General features: G+C 27.8%; 1 protein-coding gene, 1 non-coding gene and 1 pseudogene across 2 annotated transcripts; 2 read left to right on the top strand and 1 right to left on the bottom strand.

Moving 5' to 3' along the window:
* Positions 1 to 6,763: 6,763 nt before the first annotated feature.
* On the top strand, positions 6,764 to 7,930 carry LOC107010429 (GATA transcription factor 18-like). The gene is made up of 2 exons (XM_015209714.2): positions 6,764 to 7,324; positions 7,409 to 7,930. Exons 1-2 carry the CDS (start codon positions 6,842 to 6,844, stop codon positions 7,670 to 7,672), a joined length of 747 nt encoding a protein of 248 aa, XP_015065200.1. The 5' UTR covers positions 6,764 to 6,841; the 3' UTR covers positions 7,673 to 7,930.
* Positions 7,931 to 11,495: 3,565 nt separating this feature from the next.
* Positions 11,496 to 12,633, bottom strand: LOC107010719 (annotated as a pseudogene).
* A 1,834-nt stretch (positions 12,634 to 14,467) lies between these two features.
* On the top strand, positions 14,468 to 14,539 carry TRNAE-UUC. Its single transcript has one exon. It is a non-coding gene; the product is annotated as a tRNA-Glu (tRNA).
* The last annotated feature ends 431 nt before the right edge of the window (positions 14,540 to 14,970 follow it).

The raw sequence follows: 14,970 nt of genomic DNA on the forward strand, positions 1-14,970 counted from the left end.
GGGGGGGGGGGGGAATAAAAGTTTAAAATTATGAAAATATTAACAAACTAAAGTTATGTTTGGGCTTAAATTTCACTTGAGAAAAATATAAAATATTATCATCCATCGAAAATTAGATCTCATCTGTCATAAATTATATCAATAAATAATTGATTAATCATGTTTACGAGATCAAATACAAATTTATATTATAAAGATATATCAATAACGTATAGAAAAATATAAATAATATAACAACATCAAATATATGTGAATATTCGCGATCACCCTGTCACCTCTCGATCGTGACACCCAAGCCCACGACCAAAGATAAGGATATAATGACTGGCACTATGAACCAACCAAAAAATTGGTGCCATCACTTGATTCATTTAAGTGTCCAAACTCCTGCAAATTAAATATGCAAATTAAATATGTAAATCACTCCCTAAAATAACGTAATAATTTGTTGACACACTCAAATTATCGATCAGAGATCTTCTAGGGACATATTATTATAACAAATTTGATTATCAGGGATAAATAATTTTGTCATTTATAAATCATATTTTTTCATTAAAAATTTGATGTGATGAAATAAGGTATCACCGATAACTTTAAATTCATCACTAACAATACTTAACAAATGACGTCAATTAATTTTTTGATGAAAAATTTTAGTGGACAAAACTTTGCTGCGAATTTTTATGTTTCTTCACTAAAACTATGTGTCTCATATGTTTAAATACGAAAAATAAATTTTGTCATTAAAAACAAATAATTAATGACAAATTTAATATCATAACTAATACTCAAAACAATTAAATAGATCATTACAATATAAATATTAATCACTTGTTAAAGAAAATAATAAAAAATAAGCAAGCAAAAAGGTGGAATTAGGGGTAGTGACAAGGCAGACAAAACGTATATAATGAGTGGATAGAAGAAAAAAAAAGGTAAATCTAAGTTTTCTTTGGGTTCAAGACTAGAACCCTTCATAGGAGACAATAAGAGGCTACAGTATTTATTCTTTAGAGAAAAGTAATAATAATAATAATAAATATAACACATTTATATTGTTGACCAGACCAGATCAGAAACTTACTAAATAACTTTCTATATAGGTTATCTTATCAAGTGTTACTCTCTTTATTATAATTTACATCTTTTTTTTATTTAATTTATGATGTTGTTATCGATCACTTTTTTTCTCTTTACTCTAACCAATTGACCAATCGAAAACTTAGTCCTATAAGACATAAAAAGCTAAAAATAAACTGGACAAGTGAGATTCATTCCAGTTGTATCTTGTTGCTTTTGAGGAATGTACGTTACCTTTTCCTTTTTATTTTTATTTTTTTTATAATATAGTTCTCTTCTTTTTTTAGAATTTATAGAATACACTCTTCTTTTCGTCTTTTGTAGCATATAAAGTAGTATATGTAGTAATCAATCTAGATTTGAATCTTGGTATTCAAAATCTTTTTAGTATTCAGATTTTGTTTTTCTCTTAGTTTATTTGCATGGATTGGATCGTTGGATAATTATAAGTTCATGCATGCAAATATTCAAAGCGTAACGGGGGAATTTCAAAATTGCTAGCTAGTAGTAATTATTATTTACGTATGGCACGGGTTTAATGTGTAATCATGAAAAACTTTATCTTTATATATACACTTAATATTATTTATTTAAAAGAAAATTTAACATGTTATAATAAGGTCCTCCGTCCATCTAAAAGATTATTTAACATTTTGTATTTTTTATACTCATAATTGTTTTTAATTCATTTTTCAAACGTATAATAATTAGGGACAATATAACAAAATTATATTATTTTATTTATTGATTTAAAGGGATACGCCAAAACAAGTAAACATGAACGAAGAAAGTAACCATCAATAATTGTTCTTAACAAATTAAATAAAAATTATAGTGATCAACGAAACTCCTAAACCATTAAGTCAACATCTACTTTTGTGTTGAGGTAATTCAAAATCTTTTGTACATATACTAAAAGCAATTAAATACCTTATATATATATAATGTAATTTCTTATCGAAGGGATTGAGATGAACAACGTCGCCTCCTCCTAGATTCGCTCCTAAAAAATTCATTGATTGATATATTCCTTTACGAGTTTAAGTAATATATTGTCATATAAAAAGATAAAAAAAAAAGGTATAATCATAAAAAAAAATGTTTGATGTAGTAAATAATATATTAATATTTTTAAATTCACATTTTAAGAAATGATATCTTTTAAATAACGTAATAGTAAAAATGATTTAACCTTAAACTGATCGGTGATATAATGAAGGAGCAAAGTTGGATAATTTAGGACTATAATTAGGGAGATATTTTATATTTAATATTAGGATTATAATTAGGACTAGATGGGACCCACAAAATCGAAGGTGCCACGTAAGATGATGATCATTGTGTCATATTTATTTTTATATTATAATGTTATAATATATAGTTTTATTATGGTAGATTTGTAATGTATGATGATTTATGAGGAAGCGTGAGCATATTTGTTAGCCTCAAAAAATGTGAGAATTATGGAGGCGTTCGTGGGGGGTAATTGGCTTCCATGATTAATCAAATCCCAGAGTTACATTAAAAACCGTATTATTAGATTTCATTTCTATTGACTCATTTGCATTGACCCTATCTTTATCTATGTGTTAAATTTTACTTGTCATATTTAATATTTTTTAAAATAAAAATAAATATTAATGTACTATTTTTAACATTAATTATTTTTTAAGATCTAATACTAAGTATTAAATAATATAAATATTCATATGATAAAATATTAATATCAATTATTCTTTCTTAAAAAATGTATCAATCTGAACGAGAAAAATAGAACGACACCACAAAGTATATATGGTACTCCCATTTTTCATGCTACTAAATTGTGCATTTTAAATGTGGAATAGAAATTGTGTATGGTATATAAGACTTCCAATTATATGTATTTTTTCTTTAAAAAAAATTATAATAGGTCGAACTCATAAACATATTTCTAAATTTATTGCGTTTTTCTCTTCAGGTATAATAATTGTGCCATTTTTCAATTGAATCGTTGAACCACTTATAATTTTTTTTTTAAAATATTGTTGGTTGATCTTGATCAACTTTTCTATTGTAAATGTCTTTTCAATTGTATTTGTATTGTAATGATTTTGATTGAAGGAAAACAAATTGTGTGTTAATCTCATTTGTTTTCTTATGTATTCAAATTAAATGCCTTGAAGTAAAACACAATTATTCTCGAACAATTTCACTATCAATTGGACTAATGAGTTTTGGAACAACATATGTATCCTCTATCAATACTCCTCACAAAATCTGATCTCACATCAACCAACAGTGTTTAAAAGGAATAAATTATGGGTGGTTGATTCACTAGAAAAATAGCATAATTGAGATACCTAAGATAAAAAAATCCAACAAATTTAGAAATCTATTTATATATTTGGTATATGATATTAGATCATTTTTACATGTGGTAGGATATAATCTATATTATTTTTAAGATTACAAATTTCATATTTTAAGAAGAATAACAGATAAATATTTTTAAAAATAGGCTGATGATGATATTTTTAAATATATATAATTAAGTTAACAATATATATAACTTAAACTTTCGATATGATAAAATAGTTTAGAATAGGGGATGTGGGTGGGGGTTATACCATGCAAAGTTTATAATGTATGGTAGTGATGATGATATAAATAATTATTGGGTAAATGAATATAATATAATATATAGTTGATAGAGCATATTTTGGAAAGTGAATGGCAAGTCTGGTCTGGTCTTGTTGTTTGTCGAGCAAAGGGGACGCCAATCTCAAGATCATTTTATTCTCTTTCAACTTTTTTGAATCTTGTTATTCATATTCTTGAGGGAAGTTTTTTGTTTCTTCGTTGGACCCCATTTCATCATTACATTTTGTGGGGTACAATACCATATTATTATTATTATTATAACATATAGTTTTTTTTTATATATTTATATAAAAAAAAGAGAGAGGGTGGGTGGTACACCTTTTCTTTTTTGTTTTCCTCCCTTTTTTACCATTCTAAGTTTGCATCTTCTGAGTCAAAGATTTTGCTCTCTTAGTTCTGATGAAAGAAACATGTTGCTTTGATGATTGCCAGAGTATCCCTTCCCTTTTCTTTTTTTCTTTTTTTTTTCCCACCATCCACAATTGCCAATGCATTTTATATTTTAACTTACTTAATTGTATCATTAATTGAAATTAATAAGTTCTAATCACAAGATAATTTTGTTGCGTTGTATGATGGCTCCACACCCTCTTAATCAAAACTCTCAAATTCGAACGGATATGATATTCAAAAAAAAATTATTAGAAGCACCACCTCCTAATGATTAGCCCTGCCGTATGTGGACTGGTCAGGACTCTAATATAGACATCAAACATCGGACGAGAATTTTTTTTATAAAATAAAAAAAGTTGATCATAGGACTCTGTCGGCACGTCTACCATATTAGTTGTCGAAGTTACTAAGAAAATATTTATCTTAATTTACTTGTTATTTTATAAAATCAAGATTAAATTAATTATTTTTTTCATTTTACTCTTTGTATTAAACGTTCTTGAAATATGATTATTAGCTTAGTCTTGTTCTCAAATAAAATATAATTTCTTAACGAAAGATACGTTAAACGTAAATTTTTATTTATGATTTTTTAAAAGAAGTGTAAAGGAAAAATTATTAATTAATATGAGACGAAAGGATAGTATTTTTACTTTGGAAAAATTAATAAATTTATAACTTATATAAGTTGGATGGATATGTAACTAAGAATAAGATTAGGTATACATATTTGAATATGAGTTGATCACGTGAATTGAGGGTACGGTTACTGAGTAATGGACATGCAATGCCAGAAACTGATTGTTCTTGTGATGTGTACCTAATTTTGTTGATAGGAGGAATGGTGCAATTCAGTGTTAGGAAACTTACTCTCATAAGTATCATTTCCATATCTACTTTTATATTTCTTGTGTCATTTTATTTCTTCAATTATCTACCTACCTACCTCGGAATGGAACAAAATCTATGCTACAACTTTGCATCACATAAAACTTTATATCGATTACAAAGATCTTGCGTTTAATTTCTGAGTATATGTTTTATTTATAAGAAGGGTAACCTTCAAATGAACCTTGTATTCAGGGGGTGAAGTCAGAATTTTCAATAAGGACATTTAGAATTTGAAAAGTAAGCACACGAACTAATTAAAGAGGGTTCGATATTTATCGTATATATATATATATATATATATATAGTATTCTTTCCGTTTCACAAAGAATGATCTAGTTTGACTTGACACGAGATTAGAAAATAAAGAGAACTTTTGATCATGTGCCCTTAAATTAGAGTTATGTTAAATGTACAAATTACGTTTTAATCTTGTGATCTTAAACATGTCATGTAGAAAATTGTTACCCAAAAAGAAAAAAGGTTTAAACAAACTAAAAAGGAAGGAGATCATTCGTTTTTAAAAAAATGAGTAATATTTTCAACTGAAAGGAATTCGAATGAACTCCTAACAACATGTTGGATCTGCACCTGCTTGTAGTAAACATGGACCTACCTATATAGGTGAGGGTGAACATACACTTATTAACTTTGAAAAAAATCATGTAATATATATCTTGAGAAACTGATAAAAATTAGGATATAATCATCGATACATCCATAAAGTGTACCGCAATATCTTTGTGTTGCTAGTACAAGCTAGGAGAATCGCTCCTTGAGAGGGGAGTTGGGTCGGGGCGGAGATATGGATACCGACAGATATTGGGTGGCCTCGTGATCGGAGAAGGCAGATCCATGGAAGACTGTTCCTCATTGTCACGTGTCTTTCTTTTGACCAATTTATCTCTTCTCTTTATTTGGTAACATCAAAAATATTAACTTTATGTATTCAAATATGACATGTTATTAATTATATGTAGTCCAATTTTCAAAATATATTAGTATTTAAGTTAAAGTTACCTATTCAGTTATGTATAATAGATTTACCCCTACATTTATACTAGTTAAATTTGTATAATACATAAGTATAGAACACAAATAGTAACACCAGTTACTTGTACATATATAGCTTATTATTTATGTATTAATCTGATATTATAAGTAAACAGTACACTAATCACTACACATAAAAAGTTAAAACCTAAACATATAAATCAAATTTGCAGATTTCTGCTACGATAGATCTGCCAGTATTACTCAGGTATTGCTAAATATAAAGACCACTGCCACTTAACTATGCAATTATATTATCTCTTTTTCAATTAGTCTGTTTTACTTTTTTATCTAATATCTCGATATTTCATGAATCTAAAATTAGATAAATAAATTAAAAAGAAAAGTATTTACGAAAACTATCTACTAGAACTTAAGTCTCTTCCTTACTCTTCTTCAGTAGAAGTATCACTTTGAGTTTTTGCTTTAATTTCTTCATCTATCCCTATCTCTTTTTTCTTTTGTCTGACTTGTTCACTAAATAACACATTAATCTGGGTCCCCACCTCTTCATTCATCTGCAAACAAAGAATCCCAAAAAAAAAAAAAACAAATTTTATTTTTTTATTTTAATTGTAGACCACATTTGACGACAACGTGGACTCCTGTATTTGCTGACGTGTATTTATTTTAATTATATTATACACTAAAGTTTACTAGCTTATATAAAGCTAATAAACTACCTCACTTGCTCCATATCTTGTACACTACAAAAGCCCACAATTCTCTCCCTTGATTCTTGTCATTTCATTTTTAATTTCAGAAAACAAAAACAAACACAATGAATAGTTGTGGTAACGCTTATTGTCATGGTGGTCCTTGCACTTGCAATTTGTATTACAATCATGAGAATAACAACACTTCTGCATACTCAATGTTGTATCATGAGTATCATCAAAAAGACGAAAACCATTCAGAAAACATGTATTCCTTTGCCTCTTCTCCTTCTTCTTCTTCGTCTTCAGTTGATTGCACTCTCTCCTTAGGTACACCTTCCACTCGTCTCAGTAACGATGAAAGACGACTCCACGATTCGTCTCATGAACAACAGCGTCGCTCTTCTTCTTACATGTCAAAATGTTGGAATCTTCTACAGAACAAAAACAATCATACTTCATCAACTCATCATCACAAATCCGGTCGTGGTAGTAGCAACAACATTAACTCAAGCAGCAACAACGCTGACCCACTTGTTGCCCGGCGTTGTGCTAATTGCGACACTACTTCTACACCTTTATGGAGAAATGGTCCTAGAGGACCTAAGGTAAACAATATATACATATAGGTTATTTGTAAACGTAATTTCTCTTATTTTGATATCATACTGAATTGTAATAATTGTGTGTAGTCACTATGTAACGCGTGTGGGATACGATTCAAAAAAGAAGAGAGGAGAGCTAGTGCAGCAGCTGCGGCTAATGGAATTGGAACTGAGAGCAGTACACAACATGCGATAAATGGATCGTGGGTTCATCATTCACAAGGACAGAAAATGCCATGTTATACATCAGCATATGGAAATCATGAGTTTAGGTTTATTGAAGATCATGATGATCGTGAGTCTGATAATGCAATCTCATTTTGGCCATTTTTAGCATCTCAGCATTGTTAAGAAAAAAAGAAAAGAAGATTATGATATGATGATGAAGGCAACATTATTCATTTTTCAAAGTTTTTTTTAAAAAAAAAAAAAATTCAAGCAAAGGAAAAGAGAATTTTGCTTTTTTTATTTGGTTTTTGATTTTGTTTTTTTGATCGTTATGATATATAGTTAAGCACATTTAATACTTTGAAATGTGCGCTTTTTGATCCCTTCTACTTATGATTATTAACAATTCAAATGCTAAACTATTTAATTATTGATGTGTTACATTGTATCTACCTTTGTCGTTTCAGATTAATTAATATATGCTACTTACTAAATATTGTCTAATCATCTACATTATTGTCAGCTGTATTTTTCGTTATTTGATTTTAATATATTTTATTTGAGTTGATAGCTATAAAAAGACCTTTACAAGCAGGATTACTTGGAGAAATAGAGGCCTTCTAATTTCCAATGCATATACAGCGAAAAATAAATTCTCGTCGAAATAATAAAAAAGTTATTAATTTTTAATATGAAAACATTGTATTTTTTTTAAATTTCTCAATGTACCAATCAAAATATTGTTAAGAAATAGTCACGAAACATTTTTCAGTGTTAGTTGAAAATTAAGGATTGAATAGAAAATGAATATATTCATAGTCAACACCGTGAACATTTATGTAAAAATAATGTATATATATATTCTAAATTTGGCATTATGTTATATATTGACACTTATATTACAAAAAGATTAAATGATGAATTTGATTGAAGGTTGAGTTATTTATCTAGAAGATTAGATTTTAAATGGTGCACTCATGTTCAAAAAATTATAAATCTTGAATTCATCACCATTCAACAAGATAAGAATAAAATTAGATATACATCACGTTTTCAAATCCGGCTTATAAATTATGAGATGCACCAGGTATTTTATTTTACTAAAATCGAAATATTAAATATATTTCTTTGTAAGGGATGAAAAGTATGCATTTTAATTAAGTGAAAGTAAAACATACTTAATGATGTTATGTTAGTGATATGATAGATATTGTCCTACAACAAATTGTTTTCTTTTATCAGTTTGGTTTTCTTTTTGGTCCATTTATTTTTCAAAGAGTTGGAGTCAAAAATGAGTTCATTCTATGTTTTTGCTTAGTAGCTTTTCCTTCTTTTAGTAGCACAACACTACTACTTACTTACTTTAACTTTAATTTCTCTTTTGATGATCAGTCAAATAGATTGACTAAAAAGTACTCTTAACATTCCTTTTTTCTATTAATAAGACTGCTTCACAAATCACAATGTACATATATTTTCTTTTCTTTTATTTTATTTTACCATCAATCGATATTCAATACTTCATTAAATTTAAATTTGTGTTAGAAAGTTTCAATTCAGTGTAACATACCATATTTTACCTCACAAGGCTCGAGCTCACTCCTTTTAATTAAATACTTGTCATTTCACGATAATCCTGATTGATACAATTGTACAATATATATATATATGTATACTTTCTTGAATATGATGATCCACTAATTAACTTTATCAAGTGAAAGTTTGGTGTTATAATATTAGCTTGTTTCATTCTCTGTGTGACACTTCATCAAAATTATGTTGATGCTTTAGTTTTCATTGGAAAAATGATATTCTCTCTAGCTACAGTGTTTTCTCTTTCTTTTACTTTGTTTACAGCTGAACATAACACTGTGCACAATATGGTATGGTGGATCAATCAAAATCCTTCTGTTCAGTGTTGTGACAAAAAACTAGTGAGGAATAATGTAATATGTCTCTCTATTTAAAATATATAAAGTTACATTATTCTTTAGTGAGATTAATAAAAAGTTTGTTTTGAAAATTTGTTGTTTAATTATGATCATAAGTTACAATATACACTGATATTTACCCAATCACATAGTTTTGATATGAAATTACAATTTATTTCTAATTACACTAATCGTATACAATAACTAAAACTCGAATACATTAGTACGTAATTCGTATATATTAAATATTATCTCAAATACATTAAAGTGTAGCTCAGATACATTAAAAACTAACTCATATACATAATATGTAGCTCAGATATATTAAATATTAACTTTAATACATTAATATGTAACTCGAATACATTAAATATCGAGTCACATACATTAATATGTAACTCGGACACATTAAACCAATAAATAATTTTTGTTTAAGCCCCATTTAAGAAGAAAGTATTACAGAGCAAAATATTTTCTTTTACTCAAATATACTCAAAACTCTAATTCGAAACCTTTGATCGGTAAGATAAAATAGTATTGGTCTGCAACATTCATATAATGATTCACCAACAAATGTCATTACTTGACCTTTTTCTGTTGGATACATAAATCTCCAATATCTTATGTAAATCTCATTATCCAAATCCCTTGAGAGGCGAATTGAGAATTTTAAATCAAACGAAATCAAACTTTTCAACATTGAACCAATCTATTGTTGAAAGGGTACATTTGCCTTTGTATAAATCAGACTTTGTTACCCACTCACAAATTATGCCAAACATGCAAGGAACATCATGTCCAACTTTTTGTTAGGAAAATGGTGTTTCTTTGATAAATACAATGTCATATAGCTAATGCTAGCAACATTTTGACCAAAAAGTAGAAAACAAATAAACTCAGTAATAGTTATTATTATTGAAGAAATTCTTTCTTGAATATGATGATCCACCACTTCACTTTATTTGGTTCTATATACTATTTACTGTACAATTTCTTATGTATGAAATGATCAAATAATTGGCTAGCTAAAGCTGCTGCTCCATTCATAAGTTATTTCATCTTAGAGCAGATTGTTACTCTCTCTACCTACACTTTTTTCTCTCTTTTTCTTGTATGCAGCTGACACAACACTGTCATACTTGCGCAACCAAATTAATAAGAGGTTTGTTCTACTTGATCAAAATTCACAATATAGTCCCAACTTAAAGGGACTTGAAGAGTTTTGGTAAGGAATGAATTATTAAATGTTCTTGTTTAATTTTGTTAAGAAATAACAAAAGATCACATCAATAGTTAATCAATAGTTAATAAGATGGTTGCACCCTTGACAAAATATAACCAATCCTCAAAGTACGGTCATTTTGAAGCTTAAATTGGACCTAAGACATAATTTAACATGACATCAGCTCAGAGCTCGACCCGATCTTAAAACCCCAAAGTCAAAAAAATCAAAAATTATTTCTGCAACAGATGCTAAGCACTATATCAGCTCAGAGCTCGACCCAATCTTGAAACCCCAAAATCAAAAAAATCAAAAACCATTCCTGCAACAAATGCTAAGCACTATATCAGCTCAGAGCTGACCCGATCTTGAAACCCCAAAATTAAAAAAATCAATAATTATTCCTGCAACAGATGCTAAGCAATATATCAGCTCAGAGCTCGACCCGATCTTGGAACCCAAAATCAAAAAAGTCAAAAATTATTCCTGCAACAGATGCTAAACACTGAACGTGAAATAGATTAAAAAATGATCAATATATATCTATGACAGGCTTCCTCGGGCTTCCTTCTTTCCTTGACTCTGCTCGCTCAATAAATAATTATATTAACATATATTAAGCACTGAGCATGACATGAGATGTTCAAAGAATAACCAGAAGTCAAAAAAAAAAAAAAGACAACATAATAATGGAGTTCCTTCATATATTACGAGAAAACTAAACATCTCACCAAATATTGGGACTCCAGAATAAATAATTGTACACGCCACAGATTTTAGGCACTCATGTTCAATGTTGAGTGTGAAATGGAGCGTTAAAGAAGAACGGAGTATCAAAAAGAATGACAGAAAGTCAAAAAAACAAAAAAAACATAGTAATGAAACATTAAACGTTCCTTATAATATTACAATGAAACTAAACATCCCTTAATAAACCTTATTAATAAATACACATGTGATTTAAGATGCGTTATGATAAAAAAAAATAAAAATTCAAGCTGCTTGAGGCTGATTACGAGCCTTCTCCTTCTCTTTGACTTCACTTCCTTGTTTAGTTTCATACTCTATATTTTTTAACAATAAAATTAATCAGAAAATTATATATATCAACACTTTAAAAGAGTGTAAACCTGTATTTTCAATTAATAAGTAACCATACCAGGAGCTTTGCCATGTTCAATATTTTCTTCATCCTCTTTGTTTCCACCATAAATCCCTCCAAAACCTTCTTCATCTGATCTTGTTGCATATGCAGCTCCATAGCTACTTGACATCGTATCCCTTCAATCAAATTACAAAATACATACATATTATTATTAATATCATCACAAACAATAAAAAATGAACAATATATATTGTTCTGGAATTAGAACCAAATAAGTCAAAGACAATAGTTTAATTATCGCTAAATTAGTTAAAACTCTTTGTAAATATCTCTAAACCTATACTGATATTGAATCTAATTAAGACGCAAATCCAAAATAATTCAAAATGAATACATCAATATTAAGTTAGCTCAAATATATAAGATTTTAAAATAAAAAAGTCTAGCTGCCCTAGTAAAAGTCTAGCTACCCTGGTAGATTCTCTAGCTTGTAACAGTAGCACGACAGTGACACTCCTTAGCTTTTTAAGGGTATATTGTTAATTATATACTAATTCCTATCAGTTTCTCAATGTATATACATAATTTTTAAAGTTAACGAATGCACGTGCACTCACTGAATCTAATCATAACTAACTAGTAATTAAGTGTTAAAAAAAAGAAGGGGGAACTTACGCAGCTTTGTCTTGTTCAGGTTTGTTATTAGTTTGATCCATGTTGTTGTCTGCTTGTCCAGCAGAGGTTACAAATTGTCGAAATCTGATGTCTGAATTGTTTCTAGCAATATGGTATGGCAAAGGATTTGACAGAACAGAGGGTGGTATTTGTGCTCTGTTTGCTAATTTTATTGTGTTAATCATTCTTAAACTTTGTTGTCTTTGATCATTCGATTTTATAGATAGATAAGGAGTTGTATCATCATGTGAAATAAATAAACAAACAACAAGATGATGAAATAATGTCATCAAATACACTTATTGTTGTCTCTTTAACACAAGTGTTATGCCTTAAAAATCGCCACACAAGTTTATTTCTTCTCTCCTATATGACACGTTAAAGGATTTAAAATCATCCTCATTTTATATTACTACTTTTTTTTTTTATTTACTACACAATACGGAGCTCACATCTAAGCTTCAAGTAAATTTAAATCGCGCCTCTCAATAAAATTTTCTTCATATATAAAATCTGTATTAAAAATCTCTGGTTAAGAATGAAACATGTCTATCAATGCAAGAATTTTTTACCGAATTAAATCATTATATAAAGCAATTTACCAAAATAATACGTTTTTAAAATTTTTTACAGAACTGGTATAACATATTTCACAATAACGTTTTATGGTATATTTCATTTTTTAAAAACTGACAGCGTTAGGTTGATATACGTTACTGTAAGTAACGTTTTATTTCTAAAACGTTACTGTAAATAACGTTTTAGGAGTAAATGTTAATCACAATAACATTTTAGTAATAAAACGTTACTACGAGTAACGTATATCAACCAATGCCATCAGCTTTTAAAAAATGAAATATAACCTAAAAAGTTACTGTGAAATACGTTTATACTAGTTTTGTAAAATTTTAGAAAAACATATTATTTTAATAAATTAATTTATATAATGACTTAATTTGGTCAAAATGTCGTGCGATCATAATTCATATTGGTCATTTTATATTAGTTTTAATAATACATATAGGTGGTTTATACTCTATTATTTTATGGTTTATACTCTATTATTTTATTTTATAATGGGGTTTGAGATAGATTATTTATTATGGCCTAGACAGTAAATATGACTGATTCAGTTGATAATATCGAATTAAAGTAGTATACGATAGAGTTTTATTTGGAAGTTTAGATTCAATTAATTAATGATTTAAGGATTAAAAAGAATGATTATGTAAATTTTGTAGAAGCTTTGATTCTTAATTATCTCATTTCTAATATCTCATCCCCTCTAATTATCTTTTTATTATGTATTTTATGTTTAATTGCGTTGTTGTTACCTTTTTAGAATTCTAAGTTGTAATTAGAGTTCAGTGATTATAAATATATTCAGAACTTGTGTTGAAAACTGGTTTGCTTCATCATAACTATATCTTGTTTGAGTATCATTCAATTTGTTTCTCAATCATCTTAAAAAATTCTTCAATAATTCGAATCTTGAATCAATATTCAATTTAATTTTCGTGCAATAGTGAAAGAGCAAGAACTATTAATTTATTGGTAAAATTTTAGCTGATATATGTTCTATTAATTTTTCTATCATAACAATTTGTTTGCCTATAAGTTCAATAGTCAAACACAATTTTAACTCAACTTCAAAAATTCCAAATTATAATGAAAACATATTTATTTGTATTTAGTAGCTTGTATGGGATTTAATTTATGATATTATGTAACAGTCTATTTTCAGAGGTTATTCTTTTTAAATAAAATATTGATTATATGTTTAAATTAGTCAAATCAAGTAATTTTATTAGTTTTTAAAAGGATATAAATTATATGTAAAGAAGTACATACAAATTCGAAATATTATTTTGATTTTATAATGAATCCAACTATAATTTTAAAATTTTTAAAATGAGGGCTTCCTTTTTTATGGCCAACCATCCTATAAGTTTGTTATGTTACACATTTTCTGCATTTTGTATCAGCCATTTGTACATTCATCTTTATGAATACTTAATGAGTTTTTGTCATTTATAAAACAACAATCCGTTATCGTCCAGCGGTTAGGATATCTGGCTTTCACCCAGGAGACCCGGGTTCGATTCCCGGTAACGGAATAACTTTTTTCCTTCTATCTTTTTCTGTTTTTTTTCATAAGGAAAATATTTATTTATTTTTTAAATGAAGGGGAAGATTTCTTATTTATTTTACTTTTTTACGTTTGCAGATATAGTAATGATACAATGATCCAAACATAGTGTAAAAATATGTTATTATGAAAACAATTTTTTAATGTAATAAAGACATCATGAAGTGGAGCAGTGGGAATGAGAACTACACGATTGAATGAAGGTTAAGTGTATTAAAACCTAATAAAGATACCATCATTTGAAATATGATTTGTGAAATTTATTTCCCCATTAAAGAGTTATTTTCCATAACTTTTAAGAAATATAATTCCTTAAATGACGTTTTCATAAAAAAGTTGACCAATTAAGTGAAAAGAATTATTTATTACTTAAACTTATGGAACTTAACTAAATATGAG

This window comes from Solanum pennellii, chromosome 2 (assembly GCF_001406875.1).
Source record: "Solanum pennellii chromosome 2, SPENNV200".
Classification (NCBI taxonomy): domain Eukaryota; kingdom Viridiplantae; phylum Streptophyta; class Magnoliopsida; order Solanales; family Solanaceae; genus Solanum; species Solanum pennellii.